A 24,060-nucleotide genomic window follows, 5' to 3' on the forward strand; every position below is an offset into this window, starting at 1 on the left:
AGGTAACACTTCTAAATTGGCATGAAAAATGCCATATAGAAATTCATTTTAATTACTACAGGTATCAAGGTTCCCACTGCTTACAGACATGTGACTCATTGCTTTCGTGACTCATCTGAGACACCAACAAAGAGTTCTTCCTAACAGCATAAGATGTCAATACCAGAACTAATGATACTTGAAAAAAGTACAAGAACTTGTTCATTGTTTTGGTACTTCCTATCATTGTATCATATTAGAATACGGGGTCTTTCTAAAAGGACCTGTTGCTACTTTTATTTATAGCATCAAGATACCTGTTCTATTTTTCTTAAGACTAAGCCTGTAGAATATGAAATCCTGCTTTTATATAAGTATTTGAAGAATTGAAATGTCATTGACATGATCATTTTGGTCATTTCTTTAAGAACAACCCAGGAAGTTGGGTGCCTGTAGTTCACACCTATAATCCTAGCTGCTCAGAAGGCTGAGATATGAGGATCACAGTTCAAAGTGAGCCCAGTAAGAAAAACCCATGAGACTCATCCCCAATTAACCATTGAAAAGCTGGAAGTAGCACAATGGCCCAAGTGGAAAATGTTTAACTTTTAAAATTCATTGTTAAAATCTGCATCAGTGTACCATGCTGTATATTGGTCTGAGTTGTTTTTTTTCCTATTTAACATAATATTGATATTTAGTCTATTTCTTTTAACTCTACATACTATTCCATTTTATGACTAGTATATTGAATGTGCCCATTCCTCAACTGGTGGCCATTTACATTGTTTCTGTTTTTCATTGTAAGAAAACATAATGAGCAAATACGCATGGCCACATACATTTCTACACATGCATAAGGCAAGTCTTTCCCTTAAAACGCAGCATTCAAGCCATTAGGAACATCCAATTTAAGATTATTATGGACTGCTAATTAGTATCCAGTGACAGCCTAGGTAACAACTGGATAAGAGCCATCTTTACAGTTGTGCAGTATATACCACCTTCATTATGAGATGGGTGGCCTGCAACCACAAAATCTATAGTAACCCATCAAGCCAGCCACTCAAGGTAAAGAGAAACTAAAAGAGACACCAATAACCAAAGGCCTAGGATTCATTTACATTACTTTGCAACAATGGCTTTTTGTTCTGAATGATGACTAGCTCAATTCTCAGTAATGCTGTTATTAATAAGTCATCCTGGTAGGTATGATATAATATGGTAACATATTTCTCTGCAAAGATGTTCTTTCAAGGCAGTATAAAAAACAAATTACTCCCTTTCAACTCCTGATCATAAATTTGTCTATTTTTTGAGATCCTGCATCTTAACAATCTATACTTGAAATAGCTCTAAAAGGCTTTTCCTATAAAATTGGTTATCCTCATTTTCCAAGGGAAAATGAGAAATAGGAAAATAGAAACTACCCCCATATAAATAATAATAGCTACAATTATGCTTACATTGTATGCAAGCCATTTCTAAGATGGTAGTGTACAGTCACCAACCTTAAAACATAATACTAAGGATTATATAAACAGTTCGCTTTTTTGTGGCCTCTTTTTATCACCAGATTGTTACAGATTGTTATTTTTTTGTTTTTTTTTTAATTCTATAATATGGATAACATTGAAACATTGTATAAGATTGTTAAATTTTTGTCTTTTTTAATTCTATGATATAGATGATATGTATAAAATATGGCTTATGTGTCCTCCATGGATTAAGGATTTTGCAAGACAAGAATAACCCAGAATTACTCACATTGAAAATTCCAACACTCTCCAATTTGCACAAATGAAAAACAAAATCCAAAATGATGGAGTTGCACTAGCTTATCCTCACAATTCCTCACATCTAAGAAAAGAAGGCAAATTTGCACTCTTGGCTAAAATCAAAACAATCCAAATCTGAAGTTGCTAATACTGTGTTCTATAATTAGAAAAGGTCCAATTCCATTCTTTATTATCCATTGAGTTACCATAAGAATTCCATCTCAGATCCACCCAGATGCATTAATATTTGTATGTCAAGGCATCCTTTGAAGTTATTTTTTACTGTGTTTATGAATCATACACATGTGTACTTGCATACATACAGTGAGAAGAGAATCTGTTTAGTTTCTTCTGAAACATCTAAGTTGTTTTAAACATGAGGTCTCTGAATGAATGTTTGTGATGATGGTGTATGTATGTTTTAGTGGCTCAAACAGACTGGCCATATTTTCAGAGAGCAGTGCACTGGGAGAGTCCCCAAATCCCCATCCCCTAAGTTTCTCACTCCCTAAAATCTGACTCATTAAAAGCTAGAATCAGCATAGCTTTATATCTCTCTCTAGGTATATGATATTTAATTTCAGCTTTAAAGCCAGAGAATAATTTACAAAGAGACTAGAACCAAGCATTTATCTCTGGTAACCCCCAGCAATATTCAGTCCTGAGTTAGACTCAGAACACATATCAATACATGTCCAGCTGCTATAGATTTCTATCTTTGGCCAACTTGGAATTTCCAGATTTCCAGTCCATAGTCCACATTTCATTTGCTTCTTTATAAATAGAGTGGGTCTTTATTCCTCTTCAATCTCAAAAACATCACTAGTATTGCCAAATAATTTTCTCTGATCCCAGTGAACTACTAGGCTCATCTTACTACTGAAACATACTTCTTCTTCTTTTTTTTTTTTTGGTCTGTCATGGGGCTTGAACTCTGGGCTTGGGTGCTGTCCCTCAGCTCTTCAGCTCAAGACAAGCACTCTATCGCTTGAGCCAGAGCGCCACATCGGTTTTCAAGTGGTTTATTTTGGAGATAAGAGTCTCAGGGACTTTCCTGCCCGGCTGGCTTTGAACAGCGATCCTCAGATCTCAGCCTCCTGAGTAGGTAGGATTACAGGCACAAGCCACCGGAGCCCAGCACTTCTTGCAACCAAAACTATCTTTCAACTGAATTTATTTTTCAAGAAGTTAAAAAGCTGTGGCAAATGGAACTATAAGATTTTAAGAGTAAAGTGCCTCTCTTTTCTGTTGGATAGAATAATGTATCAGAGAAAAAAGAGGGCTAGAAGACTTCAACTGGCAGCCTGGGAAACATACTGCCACAGTCTAGATATTGAGTTGATAAAATATTTTACAGAGCTCATAATAATTCTGTGATGACCAGAATTTACATGAAACCCAGCAAGGCTAATTCTCAGCTCAGTCTCTGTGAACTAAGTCCTGAAGATCATTTCAGGAGAGTTGCTATTTGGGTGGGTGGGATTTTTATTTTTTTGTGTGTGCCTGTCCCAGGGTTTGAACTCAGGAACTGCTGCTGTCCCTGAGCTTTTTTGCTCAAAGCTAGTCCTCTATGACTTGAGCCACTTCCAGCTTTTCGTAGTTAAGAGTCTCATTGACTTCTGAGGTCAAACAGTCAAACAGATCCTCAGATCTCAGCCTCCTATGTAGCTAGAATTACAGGTGCGAGCCACCAATGGCCACCTCCAGTGTTTCATTGTTTTTGTTTCTGTCTTTCTGCTGATCCGGGGCTTAAAATCAGGATCTGGGCACTGTCCCTGAGAATTTTTTGTTTTGTCTTTTTTTTGATCAAGGCTCTATCACTTGAGCCACAGCTTCATTTCCAGCTTTTTGGTGGTTAATTGGAGAGAAAAAAAATCTCACAGACTTTCCTGCTTGGACTGGCACAGAGCACAATTCTTCAGATTTCTGTCTCTTGATTAGCTAGGATTATAGGATTAGCCACTGATACCCAGCTGGGGTGGGATTTAAAAATTAATTCACAATAAGTTTTTTGCTTGTGTGCTCACTTTGCAGTACTGTGGTTTGAACTCAAGATTTCATACTTACTAGAGAGGCATTCTATAACACTTGAGCCATACCTGCAAGTTGTTTTTTGCTCTAGTTATTTTTGCAATAAAGTCTCAAATTTTCCTGTGCTAGCTAAATCTATCGCAACTAAGCTAGAAAGACAACCAACTAATTGGGAAAAAATATTTACCAGCAATATATCAGACAAGGGGTTAACATCCTGTATATACAGGGAACTCAAGAAACTAATCCCTCCCAAACCTAACAAACCAATTACTAAATGGGCAAGGGAACTAAAGAGGGACTTCTCAAATGAAGAAATAAAAATGGCAAAGAAACACATGAGGAAATGTTCATCATCCCTGGTGGTGAAGGAAATGCAAATAAAGACAACCCTGAGATACCACCTTACCCCAGTCAGAATGTCCCACATCCACAAATCAGCCAACGACAAATGCTGGAGGGGATGTGGAGAAAGAGGAACCCTATTACACTGCTGGTGGGAATGTACACTTATACAACCACTTTGGAAAGCAGTCTGGAGGGTCCTTAGAAAGCTAAAGATTGACCTCCCTTACGACCCAGTCATACCACTTCTAGGCATCTACCCTGAACAACAGGAACCAATATACAAGGACACGTGCACCTCCATGTTTATTGCAGCACTGTTCGCAATAGCTAGGATATGGAAACAACCTAGGTGCCCCACCACAGATGAATGGATCCAAAAATTGTGGTATCTATACACAATGGAATATTATGCAGCCATTAGAAATGACAAAATAATGGCATTTGCAGGGAAATGGATGGAGCTAGAAGGAATCATGTTGAGCGAGGTAAGCCAAGAACGAAGAGACAAACGGTACATGGTCTCCCTGATAAGTGGATGCTAAATCCAAAAGGTTAGGTGATACGACAAAACTAACAGGACTTAAGAAACAAAGAACTCCCGCTCATCTGGTTGAACCACTACTAAATATCCTCATGCTGCTGATCACAAATATGGTATATAACATGTGAACACTGTTATATATTACAGACTGTGGTAGACAATTTGCTCCAAGGAAGTTAGAATGAACTTGTGACTTTGAAATTATGTAATCATTTAATCACAATCAAAAAAAAAAAAAAAAAAGAACCTCGGGGAAGGGAGGGAGGGAGGGGATGGTAGGGGGAAAACAATGGAGGGGGTAACAATGTTCAAGAAGAAGTGTACTCATAACCTCACTCATGTAACTGTAACCCTCTGTATAGTAGCTTTACAATAAAAAAAAAAAAAAAAAAAGAATGTACAGGGCATTGGATTTGATGCCAAACATTGCCCAAGAAAACCTAAACAAACAACCAATAAATTAAAAATAAATTGCTATTTAGTATAAAAAAAAAAAATTTTCCTGTGCTGGCTTAGACTGTGATCCTACTATTTTATGCCCTCCCTAAAGCTTGGATGACAGGTATATACCACCACAACCAGCACTGCTTTCTGTTGGGACAAAGGTCTTGAAAAATTTGAGCTGGTCTGGAACCAAGATCCTACTGATCTCTGACTCTTGAATATCTAAGAGTACACTACAGGTGTAGTCCACTAGTGTCTGACCACAAGAATTTTTTTTAATATTAAAATTCATTCCCTTTCACTGATTAAGAGGTAGGTAAGATAATATTTTGTTTCCTGAACTAGTGTTTAATAGACACTGTCTCTTTGGACAAATCACTTACCCACATAAAAGGACTGTTTTCAAGTCACAGCTCAGTAATTCTGAGCTTCAAGTAGAAGGGGAAAAATTACCTTGGTTTTGTGCACAATTACAGGAAGCACGAACTCTTCAATATCACGTTATGAATGGTCCTAATCTAACTATTCTAATGAAACAAGATTTATCATTTTTTCCAGCTGATTCTGCAAATGGGTTTTACAAAGGAGGGTACTAGGAGGGGAATAAGATCTTCTATTCTAAGTCATCCACAGTAAGAAAATAATTACTTTTTTTTATTCATCTAGGATGGTGCTGCTTATGTACCATCCTTGACAGAACTGAAAAGTGAATTATACAAATCAGTCTCAATCTTCCATGGCTCCAAGGAGCACTAGTTAAAGGCTGACAAACCACAACACACACACACACACACACACACACTGAATATTCTAGTCCTTTAAACTGAACATACTGTATTTTGTTGTTTTTTCTTTTTTCAAAGATTAAAAAAATTAAGAGTGATATTTTAGTAAGGGAGGACAGAACGTAGCTAAAGATAGTAGCATATAGACTTCCCTGCCTGGGTTGGTTTGAACCTTGATCCTCAGATCTCAGCCTCCCAAATTGCAAGGATTAGAGCTGCAAGCCACTAGTCCTTGGTTTTTAATTTTATTTATGTCTCAGGCCTACTTATAAATCCCTACATTCAAACCATTCTAGCAATTTTACCTTCCAGCCCAGCCCTTTTCTCCATTTCTGCTGCAGCTGCTATTGTTCAGGCCTGTATTGCGTCTCATTTGGATGATTTTAAGCATGGCTCCTTGCTTCAAAATTACCCTGAACAGTGCCCAGGAGGATGGCCAGTACAGACTAAAGCCATGGCCCTCCCTGCTTTGACCTTTGCAATGGCTCCCACTTGCCTCCAGAGAAAGTTGTGTTCCTCGTCCCAGCATCTACTTAGCTTTTTAGCATCCCTTGTGGTTCCAAACACCTTCTCTTTACTACTCAATCCCTTCATCCTAGTAATTGAGATTTTTCTCAGCCTAAGTTACCATTCAACAAAACTGAATAAATATTCAGAGCTTTGATTTTAAATAATATAAAGTAATACTTGCTCCTCTAGAATACAAGTGACATAATTTCAAGTTTACTGTGAAAAATCAAAGTCCTAAAACATTTTTATGATGGTAATAATATTTTTAAGGAAGAACTAATTCTTCCCTAAGAAATCAGAATGAAAACAATTCAAGACCCACCTTTTTTTTTCTACTAATCAAGAATGAATTTGTTGTATTTCTATGCTATATCTTCACTGTGGCAAGGACCACCAAATCCTTCCTAAGCAAAGAAGGTTGCTGAACGAGTCAGCATCAAATCAAGGAAGTAGGCACCAATCTGTTTAATTCATGGACCAATTAAGGGTGATAGTGATAGCTGAGACACCAGTGTTCTGTTAGACGCTCACAAGCAGCCTCCACATGGCCCTACTTAGGAAATGTTGGGATGAGGGTACCAGAATAGAGAAACCCATAAAAGAAAACTTGCAGAGATTTTTCAGAAGGCTCCCAGAGTGTCCAGCTAAGTATAAACCAGATATTTTGTGAGGAAATTACTAGAATCACCTAGAGGAACTGAAGGAATACTCTCCTAACCTCATATACATGTTCTGCCTAAGCTAGAGAAATAGCAATGCCCTGGGTCCCTCCCTTGACTCTCTCTTGCCCGTTCTTCTCATTAGCTCGGCACACTGGAACAAACCTGTAGATTTTGAAAAGCAAAAATGCCTGGACAGCTGGATGTCATTGGTTTGAGTGCAGTCACGGCACACAGGGGACTTTAAAAGCCCTCCTGATGAGCCTACTAATTTAGAACCAATACTTTAGGCTGAACCAGGCAGAAGACAGAGTTTTGGATCATAGGACGTTTGTCTGGCAGAAATTGGCATTCTTCAAGATAGGGTGAGGGTTTGATAGCTAGCAGATCCAGGATTTGTAGATGGCACAAAGAGGTGAATAGAGACAAGGCAAAATGTGAGAGCTAACCCCCTACACCCCATTCCACCCAACCCTCGCCACCAGTCTTTCTGGGGTCAAGTAAAACTGATACCCTAGCTGGATGTAGAGTTTCTCCCTGTAGCTTACTGCTATTCCTCCTATGAGCATTCATGCTATACAACCTTTGTGGGATACTTCCAGTGTGTTCTGAGCTGAGTTATAACCCAGCATCTTGTAGTGTCCCCACAGAAAAGCTTGGCATTCCTCTTGCTATTGTATCATCTATTTCTGTTTTCCAGAATTCACTGGCTGGCCCACTTGGATGGATGCTTAGCTACAATGAAGTAGTCACTCATAACTAACAACAGGTAATGTATCACTCCATCTGCCTAAGTATAAGAATTTCAGGATAAAATGTTGAATTGACTACATTTCCATGTGCCTCTGAAAATGGGAATCAATTTAAATCAAATAGCATAGGCAATAGCCTGACCTTGACTAATAAGAACTTATAAATTACAAATGATTTGTTGCAGTTTATTTGGTCACAACCCTATTCATGGTCTTTTAAATATTCAGCCAAGTAAACATACCCTTAAGATATATTTGTATCCCTAATCATCTTCTTATGATTAGGCCTAGAAATATACTTGCTATAAGTTCCAAAGTCTTATCCTTTCAAATAAAAAAGACATTGACTTTTTTCAGTGTAGCTAGTAAGCATTATTTTATTTGCCCAAAGAATAACTTTCCAAAGAAGGATAAAATCCAAGGTCAAAATCAGAAATCATTTGCTCTCTGTGAGTGAGTGTGGATGAGTGTTTTGACTCCTGAAAAATAGAGCCAAACTTCTGGAACTGTTAAAATATCAAGCAGTTCAAAACAAGACAAGCTATTTTTACAAACTGTTTTTCTGGTGTGATTTTTTGTCCATTATGAATCCATATAAACAAAGGAGGAGGCAACAATGCTTGATAAGAAATGTTCTCCTTACTGTGCTTATGTAACTGTAACCCCTCTGTACAGTATTTTCACAATAAAAAACTTATTAAAAAAGAAATTGTGAAAATGCACTTCTAACTACATCAATGTATTTATAGTTTTTATGGTAGTGTTCAGTCTCATTAGAATAGTAAATGGCGAAAAATGTATAAGAATACATACAAACCACAGATAGACCTTCCTTTGTGGTCCTACAAGGAAGATATAACACTAAGATACTCTTCAGAAAGATAATTTCCTCATTTTTTGTTTTGGGTTGGTTTTTGGTAGTACTGGGGTCTGAAATCCAGGCCCAGTGCTTGCCTGGAAGCCACTCTATTTGAGCCATACCTTCATCCCTTCAGCATTTTTTTTTTTTTTTTTGCCAGTCTTGAGCCTTGAACTCTGGGCTTGGGCTCTGTCCCTATATTCCTTTTTCTCAAGGCTAGCACTTTACAACTTGAGCTATAGCACCACTTCCAGCTTTTTCTGTGGTTGATTGGAGATAAGAGTCTTGAGGACTGGGGCTAGGAAGGTGGCTCAGTGGTAGAGCACTTGCTTTGCATGCCTGAGGCCCTGGGTTCGATTCCTTAGCACTACATAAGCAAAAAAAAAAGAAAAAAAGCCAGAAGTGGTGCTGTGGCTCAAGTGGTAGAGCGCTAGCCTTGAGCTGAAGAGCTGAGGGACAGCACCCAGGCCCAGAGTTCAAGCCCCACAACCGGGCCCCCTCCCCCCAGAAAAAGAGTCTTGAGGACTTTCCTCCCAGGCTGGCAATACTGCAATCCTCAGATCTCAGCTTTCTGAGTAGCTAGAATTACAGGCATGTGCCACTGATGCTTGGCCCCTTCAACATTTTAATGTATGATAAACTACACATTTTTAAAACCCTCAAATCTCAACAACTACCACCCAACTGAGTTCCCACAATTATCACCTAGAGAAATAGATCCATTCTGCTGAGTATAACCGTGGGCTACAGTATCAGAATCCTTTAATACTATTTTAAGTAATTAATATCTCTTGACAGAATTAGAAATGCAAAATAGGTGAACAGACATATACTGATAGAACCCCAGCAGGGTCTCCAGAACAACCATGTGACCATAGGGCCTACCTTCTTCCATCACATCATTAAGTAAGAAAAAGGGAGGTGCTCTTGTGGTGAATAAAAACAGAAAATTAAGGTTACAGGAACTGCAAATGTTTAAACAAGTAATAATATTTCACAGGAAAGGAAAACACAAATGTAAGCGCATACCTTTACCCAAAGCAGATACTTACCTATTAGGATGCTATCATGGAATTACAAGCTCCAGAGGAAAAAGACAAATGCAGAAAGGAACTCTTTTCTTAGCTCACGTGAAGAACTTAACACTAGCACTGAAAACAGAACCTGTATGTAAATTCTCTTCTGATTCACTGTTCAACTGATGGTGCATTACATAGTACTGTCTAGGAGTTCCACTCACTGGTAACACCTAACTAGGAATAAAGCACTGATTTTGAAAATACTATTCGTGTGAGATCCACTCATACGCAGGCAGAAGGGTAATCCACACAGAACAGAGAACATAAACACGACCTGCCCAAGGTTAAAGGACATTCTGGGTCCTTAATGTTACAAGTGCTTTTTCAGAATGGTGCCACTGGCTGTACCTCAGGGACTCTGTGGTCTGGGAACCATCCTCACAGTGCCTGACTTTGTTTAATGAAAACAAAGGGGTCAAAGATTTGAAGGAGGAAAAAAGAACAGGACATAGTCTCCCAAAGCAAAACCAAACCAAACAAGGAAAAATATTCACAGTTGTTTAGAGGAAAAGCATAACTCTTGGTTGAAATTTTAAATTAGAAAACTTTCCTTGATGATAAAGGGAAATGAAAGACTAAGATCAATATTTTCCAAATCTTGTCACTATTTCTTCTTTTTAATGTATTGCAGAATCAGTAAATTTATAGATTACCACATACACACACACACACACACACACACACACACACACACACACACACACACACACACACACAGCATGTTCAAAAGCTTGCTTTTAGCTATGACAACTTGAAATCTTGGAGAGAGAGATGTTATATTCTTTTACAAGGCAAGAATATTTTAAGTGTGACTGGCTTCACATTTCTGATCAAAATATAAAACAGAAAAAACACTCTCTAAAGAATAAGGACTTCTAAGCTGGGCGCTGGTGGCTCACGCCTGTAATCCTAGCTACTCAAGAGGCTGAGATCTGAGGATCTCGGTTCAAAGCCAGCCTGGGCAGGAGAGACCGTGAGACTCCTATCTCCAATAAACCACCAGAAAACCAGAAGTGGCGCTGTAGCTCAAGTGGTAGAGCACTCGCTTTGAGCTGAAGAGCTGAGGGACAGTGCCCAGGCCCAGAGTTCAAGCCCCAAGACCGACAAAAAAAAAAAAAAAGAATAAGGACATCTTCAATCAGGAATAGGCAAACATCAATAATGAGAAATCCTATTCAACAAAGATACAGTAGGAGTTACATCCCATAAAAAAGATAACATTTACTTGCAGTAGTAAGCAAGTCTATTTTGTCTTTTTTATTAAAAATAAACCACTATAAGGCCTACAAGGAAATTTGGGGGAAAAAAAGAAGATTCTTAAATAGTTGATGTCTTCTTGACAAACAAAACTGCAGATTCATATAACCACTAGAATTAAAAGTTATGCACAGTTTCCTTCATGTAATAGCTTGGAGTATTAATACAAGTTATTTGGGGTGGGGGCAGGGATAGAACCTAGAGCCATGTGCATATTCTAAGTGTTTTACCAATGAACTATATTCCATGCCCAGGTCATCTTTATATTTATCCATTTATCAAACCTCTATGTTATTAAGTTTCTGAGAATAAATAAAGGCTAGAAAAACATAATTCATTTTCCTCATCATAAATGCCAGAGACAGGTGACTCTTCAAGGTCTATAGAATAAATCATACAGCTCACTAGACTGATGGTCCACACCTGAAAATGTTTCCTGGCAGACTCTGAACACATGGCTAAGCAGCTTATAGATCTTTTCTGAGGAGTTGGAAAAAGAAGGAAGCCACTTTTGTTGCTTGTTTGTCTGTCTCAAATAATCTAGCCAAATCATGCCTTCTGCCTGTTGTTTCTATTTTAAGGACAAAGAGCAACAAAAAGCTACATTCTCATCCTAACCCTAATCCTAATGACAATATCTTTTTATATGCTAAAATATACAGGGAGCTGTAGCCCATAAAACACAGTTCATTTGCCATAGTAAGCATTTCTTACCTGATGTGGCCAATCAATTCGATAAGCTTGTGACTGAAAAAATAAGCTGTCAGCTCAGACACGTGACTCAGGACTGAACACACTCCAAACAGGGTTGTCGTTCCATTCAGATCTTCCAAATGCCAGTAAAGAAAGGTGAACACGAAGCCATATCCAAAACCCATAAACCAAGCCACAAACAACACTGAGCCATACTGCACGCTGCAGAGAAGTTTGATCAAGTCCCAGAAGTTGAAGGCCTGGGAGTGGCTGGTGGTGGTGGGTGTCTCCTCAGAGGACTCCGTGGAGTTGTTCCTTTCTACCTGAGGGATCTCTACCTCTTTCCCTTTACTCTCGTTGTTTGTAAAGTGGTTGTAGCGGAACCGGAACTGAGTAGCCACAATCAAGGCCATGGTCATGAGAACTCCAAAGACGATGAAGACAATCTGGTAGTTCCGGTACTCGGGGGGCTTACATCCCTTTCCATCAATGAGCACTTCTATGTGAGTATAGTCAATTCCAATACCTACAGACAGCATCGCCAAGCCCCAGCCCAGGGAGCCCCACATGCGCTGCAATCCATAGCGATCTCTGTGTTTTCCCAGATACTGTAGTGTCACCGTGTCCACAATCGTTACAGAAGAGGCACTGAAAAATTCTCCTATAATGACAACTACCAAGATCACCAAGAATATTGCTTCAACTTCCTGCTGATCATAGACAAGAGTGACTTGGTCCAATGGTAAAGATTTGGTGGTAGTGACAATAGCAGTGGTTGTCTCCCTGGTGACGTTTCCTGTGGGGACAGGGATTGTTGTGCTTGCATTCAAGATCAGTTCTATAATATGGTCAGTAATGCCCTCTGTTTGGGGCTGTAGGGTGGGCTCACTGGTCTTGGGCAAAGCTGTTGTATAGATATCAGGAACTATGCTGTCAGGCTCGGCTTCTACTGTGGACCAGTTGGAAGGAGGCATGTTTCTTTTCTCACGTATTTTTGGTGACATGGTAAGGAAAGAGACAGCAGAGGAATTCATTGGCAGGATGGTTACTGGATGACTTGCGTTGGTGGGGCGAGCTGTTGGGGGAATCTTTGGTACACATCTCAAGGTAGCAGGTTTGACAAATCCAATACCCAGGTTGAACAAAACCCAACACAAAAGTGAAAAGAGGAGGACAATTTTGCCTTTTCTGAAGCGATCTGCAACAACACCCCAAAATGGGGCACTACAGAATTCAATAAAATATCGAATACCTACAAGTAGTCCACTCTGGCTTGGTGACATTCCAAGCTGCTTATAATACACAGGCAAAAGTGGGTAAAGAGAGCCATAGGCAGAGTAAAAGAAAAAATAAAAAACCTTGGAAATGAGAAGATCATTGTTTATTTTAACACAATGTTTTTCTATCCAGTCTATTTCCTCCTCAGGAATAGCAGATGTTTCTGTGGAGGAGGGTGTTTCATTTGAGGGTGGATCTGGGTCCCTGGAAATACCATTAAAGGGGTCAGCAAGCACGTATTTTCTCTTCTGCTCCTCTTCATCATCAGTTAAAATAGCAACTTTATCATCTGCCGCCATGGCTTACCACCACCATCAAACTTTGAATGGGTGATCTGCAAAGTAAATTGTAAAAGATGGTTTAGTAATGAAAATAATATGCAAACAGAATTTCACCATTGTCCTAAAAGATGAGTAAATTCAGGATACACCTAAAATAGGGGAGGATTTTAATCATTAACTATTCAATCCTAGTAAAGGAAAATAGCTTAAAAATTAAATACTCTTTGTGGCCAATGACTAATTACATTATTCAATGCTTAGATTCACCCTAAATCTTTTATTTTTCATTCCAAGGGGAAGTCTACAAGTGTTAGGGATTACATTGAGAATAAAAAAACTACTTCTAGATTCTTGATTTTACTACTCAAACAAACTCTGCAATGAGAAGCCTAAAATTATTCAGAAATTAAAGGCAGCCAAAACTATTCAGTTTTTAGAAGAAAACAGAAATGAACACTTAACCACAACCCCAAATGTAATAAGAATGACAACTAACTGTACTTTTGTGACTTAAATTAGTTACTAGAAACATAAGACATTTTGGTAACTCTTTTCATTACATATGCATATCAATGATATGTTTTTAATGATATTATAGATATGGTTTGACAGATTATATTTGAGAAAAAAACAGGAGATAACATTTATTGAGGGTGTAGCTCAGTGAAACAGTGCTTGCTTATCTTGTTTGAGGTTCTGGTTTGATGACAGGGAGGGAAGAAGAAAGGAGGCAGAGAAGGAGGGAGGGAGGGAAGGTGAGAGGGAGGGATGAAAGATGGGAAAATTCAATCTCTTAATGTGTTACACCAAAACCACTCATTGAGCACTTAATCTCTATGGGGAAATGTATCTTTACATCCATTAATTTATATTCATCACCCCATGGCAACCACCTTCTCCCTTTTATAGAGGAGAAAAATGAAGCCTTGCACCTTTAAGTGTAAGTGGTAGAGCCAATATTTGAACCCTGAGCTTCAAAATACATACTCTGATAGTCTAAACCAAATGGCCAAATACCACATTTTAGACAATGTTATGAATCCTTTTTTAGAGACAAAGTTTTTCATATGAAAGATTAGCACTATCTGTTGCCTCGCCATCAAAGACTCTCTCCGAACCTCTATAATGTTTTGCTTTTGCGATATGAGGGTTTGAAATTGGAGCCTCACCTTGCAAGGCAGACACTTTACTGATGAGCCATGCCCCCAGCTCCTTTGCTTGCTGACAATGTTTAAGACAGGGATTGTTTTCTTCCCAGGGTGCACACCTGGATCTGGATGCTGATCCATCTGTTCTAACTAGGATGATTGTGCATGTCATCATGACAAGCCAGTGGCTGAGAAGGGGTCTTGTGAACCTTTTGGCCTGAATCAGGATCCTCCCAATCTCAGCCTCCCAAATATGTAGAATCACAGGGAGCTACCTGTGCCCAGTTTATTTCTCTTTCATCGTATCTAGCTATCCAACACAGCAGCTCCAGTTTCACTGTCACTTTAAAAGAACAAGTAATTCCCCTTTGAGATTATTACCTAAATCAGTTTAATTCCTGCTCAAAACTAAAAGATATGTTTGTTGTGTTTGAAATGTATAAAAAAGTTGGGTGAACAGGGAACATTATAGATATCTAGCTTTGTTCTTTCCCTAAATCAAATAAAATGGCAATAAACACATACTTTTGTATGTGTTAGGAAGAATTAAAGAGATTGCTCAATAATAGTCACAATGAATTAAGGTCATTTTACATATGTAAGTTTTCAAAAAGTTAATTTCTCTGTCTTGGTGTATGCTGCCACCCCCAAGAAACAGTAAAATATGGGCTATAGGAACTCAGTCATCTGCCATGGGAGACAGGCACAGGAAAACAGGGCTCGTAACAGATGCCAGAATAACAGCTGGGAACCAGGCACAAATGGCAACCGGTCTAGCAGGTCTAGAAAGTTCCATGAGAGACTAACAGCTAAATGATATCCCTGAGATATCAATGTATCTGAACAGGTCCTATGAGGAAATTTTAGGCAACCTGTACAGGGCTCAGAGATAAGTGAGTGATAAGTACAGAGGAAGTTAAGTAAACAGAACGTGACAAGAAAAAGTTTCACAGGAAGAGAAAATAATCACAGTTTGTGACACATCTCCACTGTAATTTCCTTCATAGTAGTGTAAATAATGATAACAGAACTCACCCAAACTGCCACCCAAAGGGTAATGGAGAAGACCTAGTAGGCATATACAATAAGGAGCAGGGAAGTGAGTTAACTCTGAATTTTATATAATGGATAATAAATTATAATATATAATAAATTAATAAAAGATAATAAATTATGTTTAACCAGACTTAAACACTGTGCAGTGTTTATGTGTATGGAAATGTGGCACCATTAAAGTGTGTAATACTTGTTACAGAAGAGTTAAAACACTAACTTGAATTTAAAAAGGAAGAAAGAAGAAAGCTATATGCAGTCAGATATGTTATGGCTTTGCAAGTGACAGTAATTTAAACTGGCTACTGGTATCTTTCCATCTCTGACTAAAACTACGTTTTGGAATTGCACAGAGTATCTGATTGCATGAATTCTAATCAGGGGCCATATTTTGGCCTTTAAGAAATTAACTATGCTCCCTAAATCAACTGCCAAGACATTATCAAGTAGATTAGAGGGGGACAAAAAGTCTTCCTGAAAGGGAAAAATACCATGAATTGTTGAAGTTATATTAGAGAATTGATGCCTAAATTCTAATCCAAAGACATAAAATCTCTTTTATGGTGTGTATCACCCTTCTGAGCCATACTTTCCACCTCTCTTTACTCAAAATCCTTCTGATTATAAGATTGTAAAAGGTTTCTCCTATTACATAAGTCCTGATATTAAGGATTTCTCAAAAAATTGGGGGTGGGGAAGAGTACTAATAAACTCCAGGTAGGTAAGGAAATGTCCTAACTATTACATTTCAAATCCATTTGTATAAAAGTCATACTCGGGTAACTTTTATATGACCTTCAAATCTAAAAATTAAAAAAAATATGAGTAGAGGACATTGATTTTTAGATATCCTCATGTTATCTTTAGATTTTAAAGAAGAAGAAGAAAACTTGGAGAGATCATTATAACAGCTATGAAATAAAAGTATAACTGAAATCATCTCTGTAATAACATGATTGAGGATCAAAGAAATAAACAAGGAGTAACTTCTATATCTTAATAAACTTAAACATGGTCCAAAGTCATGATCTCTGTCTATAAATTAACCTACATTTAACTTACTGCAAGTTGAGAGAAAATGTAAGAATTGGTAATACATAGGTTGCCTTATATATTTAACATTTCCACAGTGAGAGGAAACTTTGTTTATGAAGTTGATATGAACTGAATATCTGTGTTCTTCCAAATTTTAAAATCAAAGCTCCAACTCTCAGTTTGACTATACAGATGCATATTTTGGACTTAAAAGGGGCACTAGGCGGTGAGATCATCTTGCTGGATCAAATACAGTGACAACAGGGGATATACCATAGGGGGAAGAACATACAAAAGAACAAAAAAATCACACAATAACAACAAAGAAAAACCTCTTGTGTCCATGTCTTAGAGTTAACTTCACATAGCATCATCTTATATGGTCATATGTACATAGCTATTAAGCTATTCTGCTCATATGATAAGATTATCCTAGATGTACATTAAGATCCTGAATAGCAAAAACAATCCTTAGCAGAAAAAAAAACAGTGCTAGAAGAATGTCAATACCAAACTTCAAACTCTATTGCAAAGCCATATAATCAAAACAGCTTGGTACTGGCACAAGAACAGACCTGAGGACCAGTAGAACTGAAGACCCAGAAATAAACCCTTATCTTTGATAAGGGAGCAAAAAAAAATAGAATGGAAGAAAGACAGCCTCTTCAGTAAATGGTGCTAACAAAATTGGTAAAACACCTGTAGAAAACTAAAGTTAGATCTTTATATATCAACTTGCACAAGAATCAACTTCAAATCAATCAAAGACCTTGAAGTAAAAGCAGACACCCTGAAAACATTACAGGAAGGTATAGGAGAAACTCTAGGGTTCCTTGGTACAGGCCAAAATTTTCTTAATAAAGACCCAGAAACAACAAATCAGAGAAAAGTTGGACAAATGGGATTGCATGAAACTGCAGAGCTTCTGCATGGCAAAGGATATAGCTAGCAAGATCAATAGAAAGCCCATGGATTGGGAAACGATCTTCACTAGCCATACAACAGACAAGGGTCTCATATCTAAAATACACTTAGAACTCAAAAAATTAAAATTATTTTTTAAAGAGAAAGAAAGAAGAGAGACAAAGAAGAAACTAAAAGAAAAGTGAGGGTTGTATATGGCACGGCATGCATCTGTAATTTCAATTACCAACTAGGCATGGTGGTGTGTGCTCGTGACCTCAACTACATGTTAGGCATTGAAGGATTATGGTCTGAGGAAAAAACATGACCCTTATTTAAAAAAATAAAAGAGCTAGGGACATGGCTCAAATGGAAGACTGCCTGCCCAGTAAAACTCTGATACTGCCAAAAAAAAAAAAAAAAGCAAACCAACAAACAAAAAGAATGAGAAGACATTTCAAATTATACACAGAAATGTATAAACTTCAATAAATCCCCATCACAGGTTTGCATCAGGCATAATTGGATAAGAAGGATGTATGCTTAATTTTTAGAGAGTCAGAAAAGTTTTCTCACCTAGCACAGTCTAATTATAGTAATCAACACCACTACAGTACAAATATAACACAGCATTAAAAGGTATCCTACCAGTACCTGCACTGAGTCATTCAAATGGCAGCCATTTCTGAATTATTGAGGAGAGGCAATGAAATCATTCTTGCTAAAATTGATGGTTGTCTTCATTAAGTATCTAAATTCACATGGAGCAAACACATTGTTATCCATAATTATATGGGTATGGAAGTAGATTAAAGTTGGGGGGGGCATCATATAAAAATAAAATATATTACTTAGGACAGTGATTGTCAATGTCAGTTGACAAAGACAGTAAGAATGTGTGCTGTGAACACAGCAGTGCATCTTTATCCAAGGCAGAGAGGAAACCATCCCTGAGTAACATGGCAGTGGCTTTCTACCTGTGCCATTGCCATTGTAATTTAGTGTTTGCTGGAGGCAGGGACAGAGCTGTGGCATAGGGAAATCTACTTGAACTCTGGGAGCTAGCTTTATCTTGCCTGCTATTACTGGTCATTTTCCATATCTTTGAATCACGGAGTCCCAAAGCCTCATTCTTACTAGCTCTGAGATGTGTGTCAGGGTAGACAAAGAGAAATCAGTACAAACCAGCCTGAATCTTAAGTGTTCACATGCTACACTCTTGAACATTTGGTTTGTGCCCCTAGCATTTCCTGAAATGAAGCTTTCATCAGAAGCACAGCTTGGTATGTCAGTGCAAAAGATCTTTTTCTAAAATCAGAATTGTTTTAACATTTGCTATACATTTAGCCAATGTCATGAAACAATGGGATTGAACTGGTTTTGTAAGTCAGACAAAGCACAGGACAATAAAGTGTATAGAAGTGAATGACTACTTTGAAATCTTCTTCTTCCTTCCAGCACATTGTAACATGGCTCTTTTTCACAAACTGTCAAGAGGCCAGACTGGTCCTTGTCCTGCCAGTCCAGTTTCTAGCCCAAGCCCTCTAAACAATCAGTGCTGCCTGCAGGGCTCCCCAGAACTGCCACCACAGCATTCTATGGGGACTGAGCCTCCTCCCAGAAACTAGGGTGGCCACCCTTGCCATTCTTGAGAATCTTTCCATGGATCCTAGTAAAACTTGTCTGCTAGATCACAAACAGATCCAGACGTTGATGGCATATGTATATTTTAATGGGGCTTAGTGCACTATATTTTCATCAGAATACTGCTAGGTACATTAACCACAAGGTAATTCTTGTAATGGGCTTAACAAGTTAACTCAATCCTCACAACCGTTCTCTAGAGTGGGTATGATTACCTTCCCATTTTATAGGCCAAGAACTAAAGCACAGAGAAGGCAAGTAACAAGCCCAAGATTATATGGGGAATAAGTAGAAGAGCTGACATTCAGACCTAGGCTTCCTGAGCCCTTAGCAGGTCATGCCTCTAGTAGTACTGTACTCTAGATGGACGGTACTAGACATCAATGTTAAATATTTGGTCTTATGTGTCAACACTTGCTTTACAGCAGACAAGATGAGTCTAATACACACACACACGCATGCACACACACACACACACACACACACACACACACACACACACACACATTGAGCTAAATCACAAGTCAAAAGAATGAAACACGAGTCCTACATCACTATCTAGCTAATAACAACTCTATAGACACAGAAGCAGCAACTCAATTGATCTTTACAATAATGTCCCTGGATGTAGTAGAGAAGCTGTACACTTAAATGTCTGTTTTCAAGCCAGAATATTATTGATATAACTTGAGAGAGCTTACAGCAAGGGACAGGAATTGGCACAAGAATAAGGGATTTAAATTGAACCTTGAAAGATGGACAGAGTTTGCCTCAGGCAAAGGTGAGCGGGAAAACTCTTCTAGAATAGGAAATGGGAAGCATACGGTGGCTGCTTAAAAGATTTGTAGCAGGCTGTGGGACATAGGTAGCAACTGGGCAGCAGTGGATTACAGAGGACCTTTACTATCAAGTTGAAGAATGATATAACACAAGTACAATGTTAGAGACAAAAAGTGAAAATAAAGACATTATATTTCATATCCAACTGCTAGAAATTGAACACCAACTATTAGATGAGGCATCATGTAATGCTCCATCTACTGTTTGACGACCCATAGTTCATTTGGTGAAGATCAAAGTTTCTGGTCTCAAGTCCAGTGGTGAGAGAATTGTGGGGGTAAAGACAACCACAATGAATGGAACTGTGCCAAACATTAAACCAGGAGCAAGCATGGGTGATGTGGAAGTGCTGGGGTGAGGGTCTTAAGGGAACTTTAAAGAATGTAGGAATAGCCCAGAAGAAGAGCAGGAGAACCTGATCCAGACAGCCTGTATAGATTCTGAGCAGTTGCTGTGGAGTGAACAATAGAAGAAATTGGAGTCCTACTGACTAGCTTTCAGGTTCTAAAAAGGTTAAAGTCTTTCAAAGTCTTGATTTTTCTCATTGACAAACTGATACTGTCTCCACACTTTCTGTCAAGGTAGCTGTGAGGACAAAAAGCATACGGCACTTGGAACTCTTTAGCAGAGTGCCTGCCATGTAAAGGCATCATTTGTTTTTAGAGCAATGGGAAGGCACTGAAGCGAATGAAGCAGAGGAGTAGATGGCCACATTTGCATTTTACAAACTTCATCACAGCTGCAGCCTAGAAATAAATCAGCATGGTTTTACTACTGCAATCCCACCAACGATGTCCTAACATTTCAACTTCTATTGGAGTGCAGGATCTTATCACTAATGGCAACAGAAAAATGCTGTGACAATATCTTTTTCAGAACCAATGGTATTTTGTGAGCTGCATCTAAAGCAACAATTTATAATACCTGGAATAGATTAAATGTTATCCTCCCTTTTTGCACGTTTGGCAGTGGCAGCAGTGATAGCTATACTTTATTCCAGGCTATACTGTTTAGGCAGTTATGCCAAAAGTATTGTTTTCAAGTGATGGTCCTAGAATTATGACATCACCCTGAACTAGGCTGGCATTTTACCCATTGTTTGCATCCATGTTGGAGTACTAGTCCACAACCTAGCCTTGCCTACCTACAGGGAGGCAGAGAGCACCATATGGGGGCACACATGGTTGCACTATGGACTGGAGTGATAAATTAGTACTTCTAGTCAGAAATAAGTAGGCATTTAAGAGACATTCGTCAGTGAAAACATTCTACTTATATTTGTAACATCACAAATCTGAAAGAAGCTGAGATCCTCTTACTAGTTCTGAGATCCTCTTACTAGTTCCCATTCATCTGCCAACAGAGTAAAAAAAAAAATACTAATTTGATCTTTTTGATCTTTCAACGTGAGGAGGGCTCTTTTAACCACAATGGTGGCTTTAATAATAAAAACATCAAGTAGATATATGTGTTAGTTTGTGGAAAGAAACAATTAAATGTTAATTTAAAGAAATTATAATGTAGGTCCTTTAGACTTTATCAATCATCATGAGAGTAGATTCCTATTTGTTTTAGGCTTTTGATTACTGTACAATGTATAATGTATAATATAAATCTGAAGCAGGCTGTAGAACCTCATTTCCTACTAGTTTTCAAATAAATTTCCTGTCTTAACACAAACCCAGCTGGCGGAACAAATAGCAAGTAACAGTTTACATTATAGCAGGAAAAAAGATAGTTTAGAAAACATTTACAGCTTTGAGTTTCTCAAGAAGAAAATAGTCTAATAGATGTGAATGGGAAGTACAATTAATTGAATCCCTGATGATATTGTGCATATTTCTCTATTAAGGATTACTACACAGGGACTTAAAGAGATCAACAGAAGTTTATGTGAAAGTGGAAGTCAAGTTTATATTCACCCCTTCCTAAACAAAGACTAACATCAAGGTGTGACAAGAAAGTGTGTCATTTCAGAGAAGCAAGCAAGTGAAGAGGCAGGGTCTGCAAAATACATTGTACTTAAGAACTATTCCTCCACTGAAATAATATTATAAACAGTAGGAGTACTCAGATAACTAAACCGAATATTAAGAACCTAAAATGTTACAGGATGCACCATTGGCAATTTCTCTTTTTGTCATGGGGCTTGAACTCTGGGCCTGGGCGCTGTCCCTCAGCTCTTCAGCTCAAGGCAAGTGCTCTACCGCTTGAGCCACAGTGCCACTTCTGGTTTTCTAGTGGTTTATTGGAGATAAGAGTCCCAGGGACTTTCCAAGCCAGGCTGGCTTGGAACCACGATCCTCAGATCTTAGCCTCCTGAGTAGCTAGGATTACAGGTATGAGCCACCGGCGCCCAGCGGCAATTTCTTTTACTTTTCAATCTGGATCCGTAGCATGATGTCTCCAAGATATCTCCATCCAGTGCCTGAGCCTGGGAAGGCCAGCCACTAGAATCTTCATGGTTCTAACCTTTAGGAACTATGGAGTTACTTCCAGAGCTCTATGAAAGCCTAAATAAAGAGGTCACACATTTGTGCTCTGCTTGTTTTCAAAGATATATGCATATTAACACCATATTTTGCTAATAAAGATGAATGCATCTCTAGCCTCATGTGCTTTCTCAGATAGTAGACTCTAGAGGAGCAAAAGTGATCATGGGAGCATGGGACTCCACACCAAACTGGTCTCCAAATGCCTTATAGGTGCAGGACAGGTAAGAGGTCAGGGGACACAGCAACGACAACTAAAGCTATCAAATTATGACTTACTTTTATGAACATAAATTTCTTTCATTACCAGTAAACAAACATGGAAGATCTTAGATTTCTTATCTTATCTTCAAAGTACAAAACAAAGATTATTTTTTCTTTGCCTGTACTAGGTTTTGAACTTACAGCCGAACTTACTGCTGAACCAGGAACTCTATCACCGGAGCCCTGCCTCCAGGCCTCAAACAAAGGAATATTTTATTTTATTTTACTTTATTTTATTTTTTGGTCGGTCATGGGGCTTGAACTCTGGGCTTAGGTGCTGTTCCTGCGCTCTTCAGCTTGAGGCAAGTGCTCTGCCTCTTGAACCACACCACCACTTCCGGTTTTCTAGTGGTTTATTGGAGATAAGAGTCTCACCAGCTAGGATTACAGGTGTGAGAAACCAGTGCCCCGCTAAAGGAGTATTTTAAAGGTTGGATTTGAAAGCAAATTATTCATTTAAAACACTAGAGAAAACTTTTCCCAATAAGTTACATTTTGTAATCCATATAAGACTATCTATATAGAACATATACCAGTTTTTCAAATAAGATAAATTACAATTCAGTTTGAATGGTACAAGGTGATATTTTTCAATCCACTACGTGAATTCTTCCTTAATCTAAATCTTTTCAGAAATGGGCTGAATTTGGTAATTACGAATAGGACAGAACTATGGGGTCAAAAATATAAAGTTCTGGAACTCTGAAAAGTCAAGACTGTGGAAAATAAGAGTTATAATAAAAAATAAGAACAAAACTCCAGGTATTACTATGACATTAGCTTACTGTACTACCTTAAATATTATATTAATAGTGTATTTACAATGGGTCTTTAATAAATGCACCATAAAAGACCTATATTAACATTTGGCTATGCTGATAATGCTAGACATTTAAGAAATTAAAAGGATTAAAGAAAGAATTTATCCACAGGACAAGGAATTTATAGGTGCTTGAATAGACCATTATAGGTGCTTCTTTCTAAGACTTTTTTTTAATGACTTTACAATTGCAGTTAGAGTACACACTTCAAGGTTTAAAATATATTTTCCTATACACATAGAGTCGATATTTTTACTTACATCTCCTAAATGCGCTATTGTCTAAAAATAATCTATGTACTTACTACATCCTAGCACGTGTAATTTAAACTTATTTGATTTTATTTCTTGTGCTATTAGAGTTTTGAAAATAGTAACGGATGTTATGTGCCATCAGTTCTTATGATATAATTTCCCTCAGGAAAAAAGTTTTATTATTGAACTTATTAAAGAAAAAATACTTTTAAGGTACATACCATTCTAATACTTTTTACCATGAAAACATTTCCTACTGAGAAGGATGAAGCCTGACATACTTGCTTCATAACAATCGAAACTGAAACAGAGTAAGCAATAAACAATAGAGG

General features: G+C 38.0%; 1 protein-coding gene across 3 annotated transcripts in view; it reads right to left on the reverse strand.

Annotated features, from left to right (window-relative positions):
- Mfsd6 (major facilitator superfamily domain containing 6) overlaps positions 1 to 24,060 on the reverse strand; it is a 72,889-nt gene that overhangs the window by 41,119 nt on the left and 7,710 nt on the right. For all 3 annotated transcript variants that reach the window (XM_042688271.1, XM_042688272.1, XM_042688273.1), the window contains exon 2: positions 11,737 to 13,327. In XM_042688271.1, the coding sequence (XP_042544205.1) occupies positions 11,737 to 13,292 (1,556 nt within the window). In that variant the 5' untranslated portion in view covers positions 13,293 to 13,327. The remainder of the gene's footprint in view (positions 1 to 11,736; positions 13,328 to 24,060) is intronic.

The sequence above is a fragment of the Dipodomys spectabilis genome, unplaced genomic scaffold (assembly GCF_019054845.1).
Source record: "Dipodomys spectabilis isolate Male_0828 unplaced genomic scaffold, ASM1905484v1 ptg000115l, whole genome shotgun sequence".
Lineage (NCBI taxonomy): Eukaryota > Metazoa > Chordata > Mammalia > Rodentia > Heteromyidae > Dipodomys > Dipodomys spectabilis.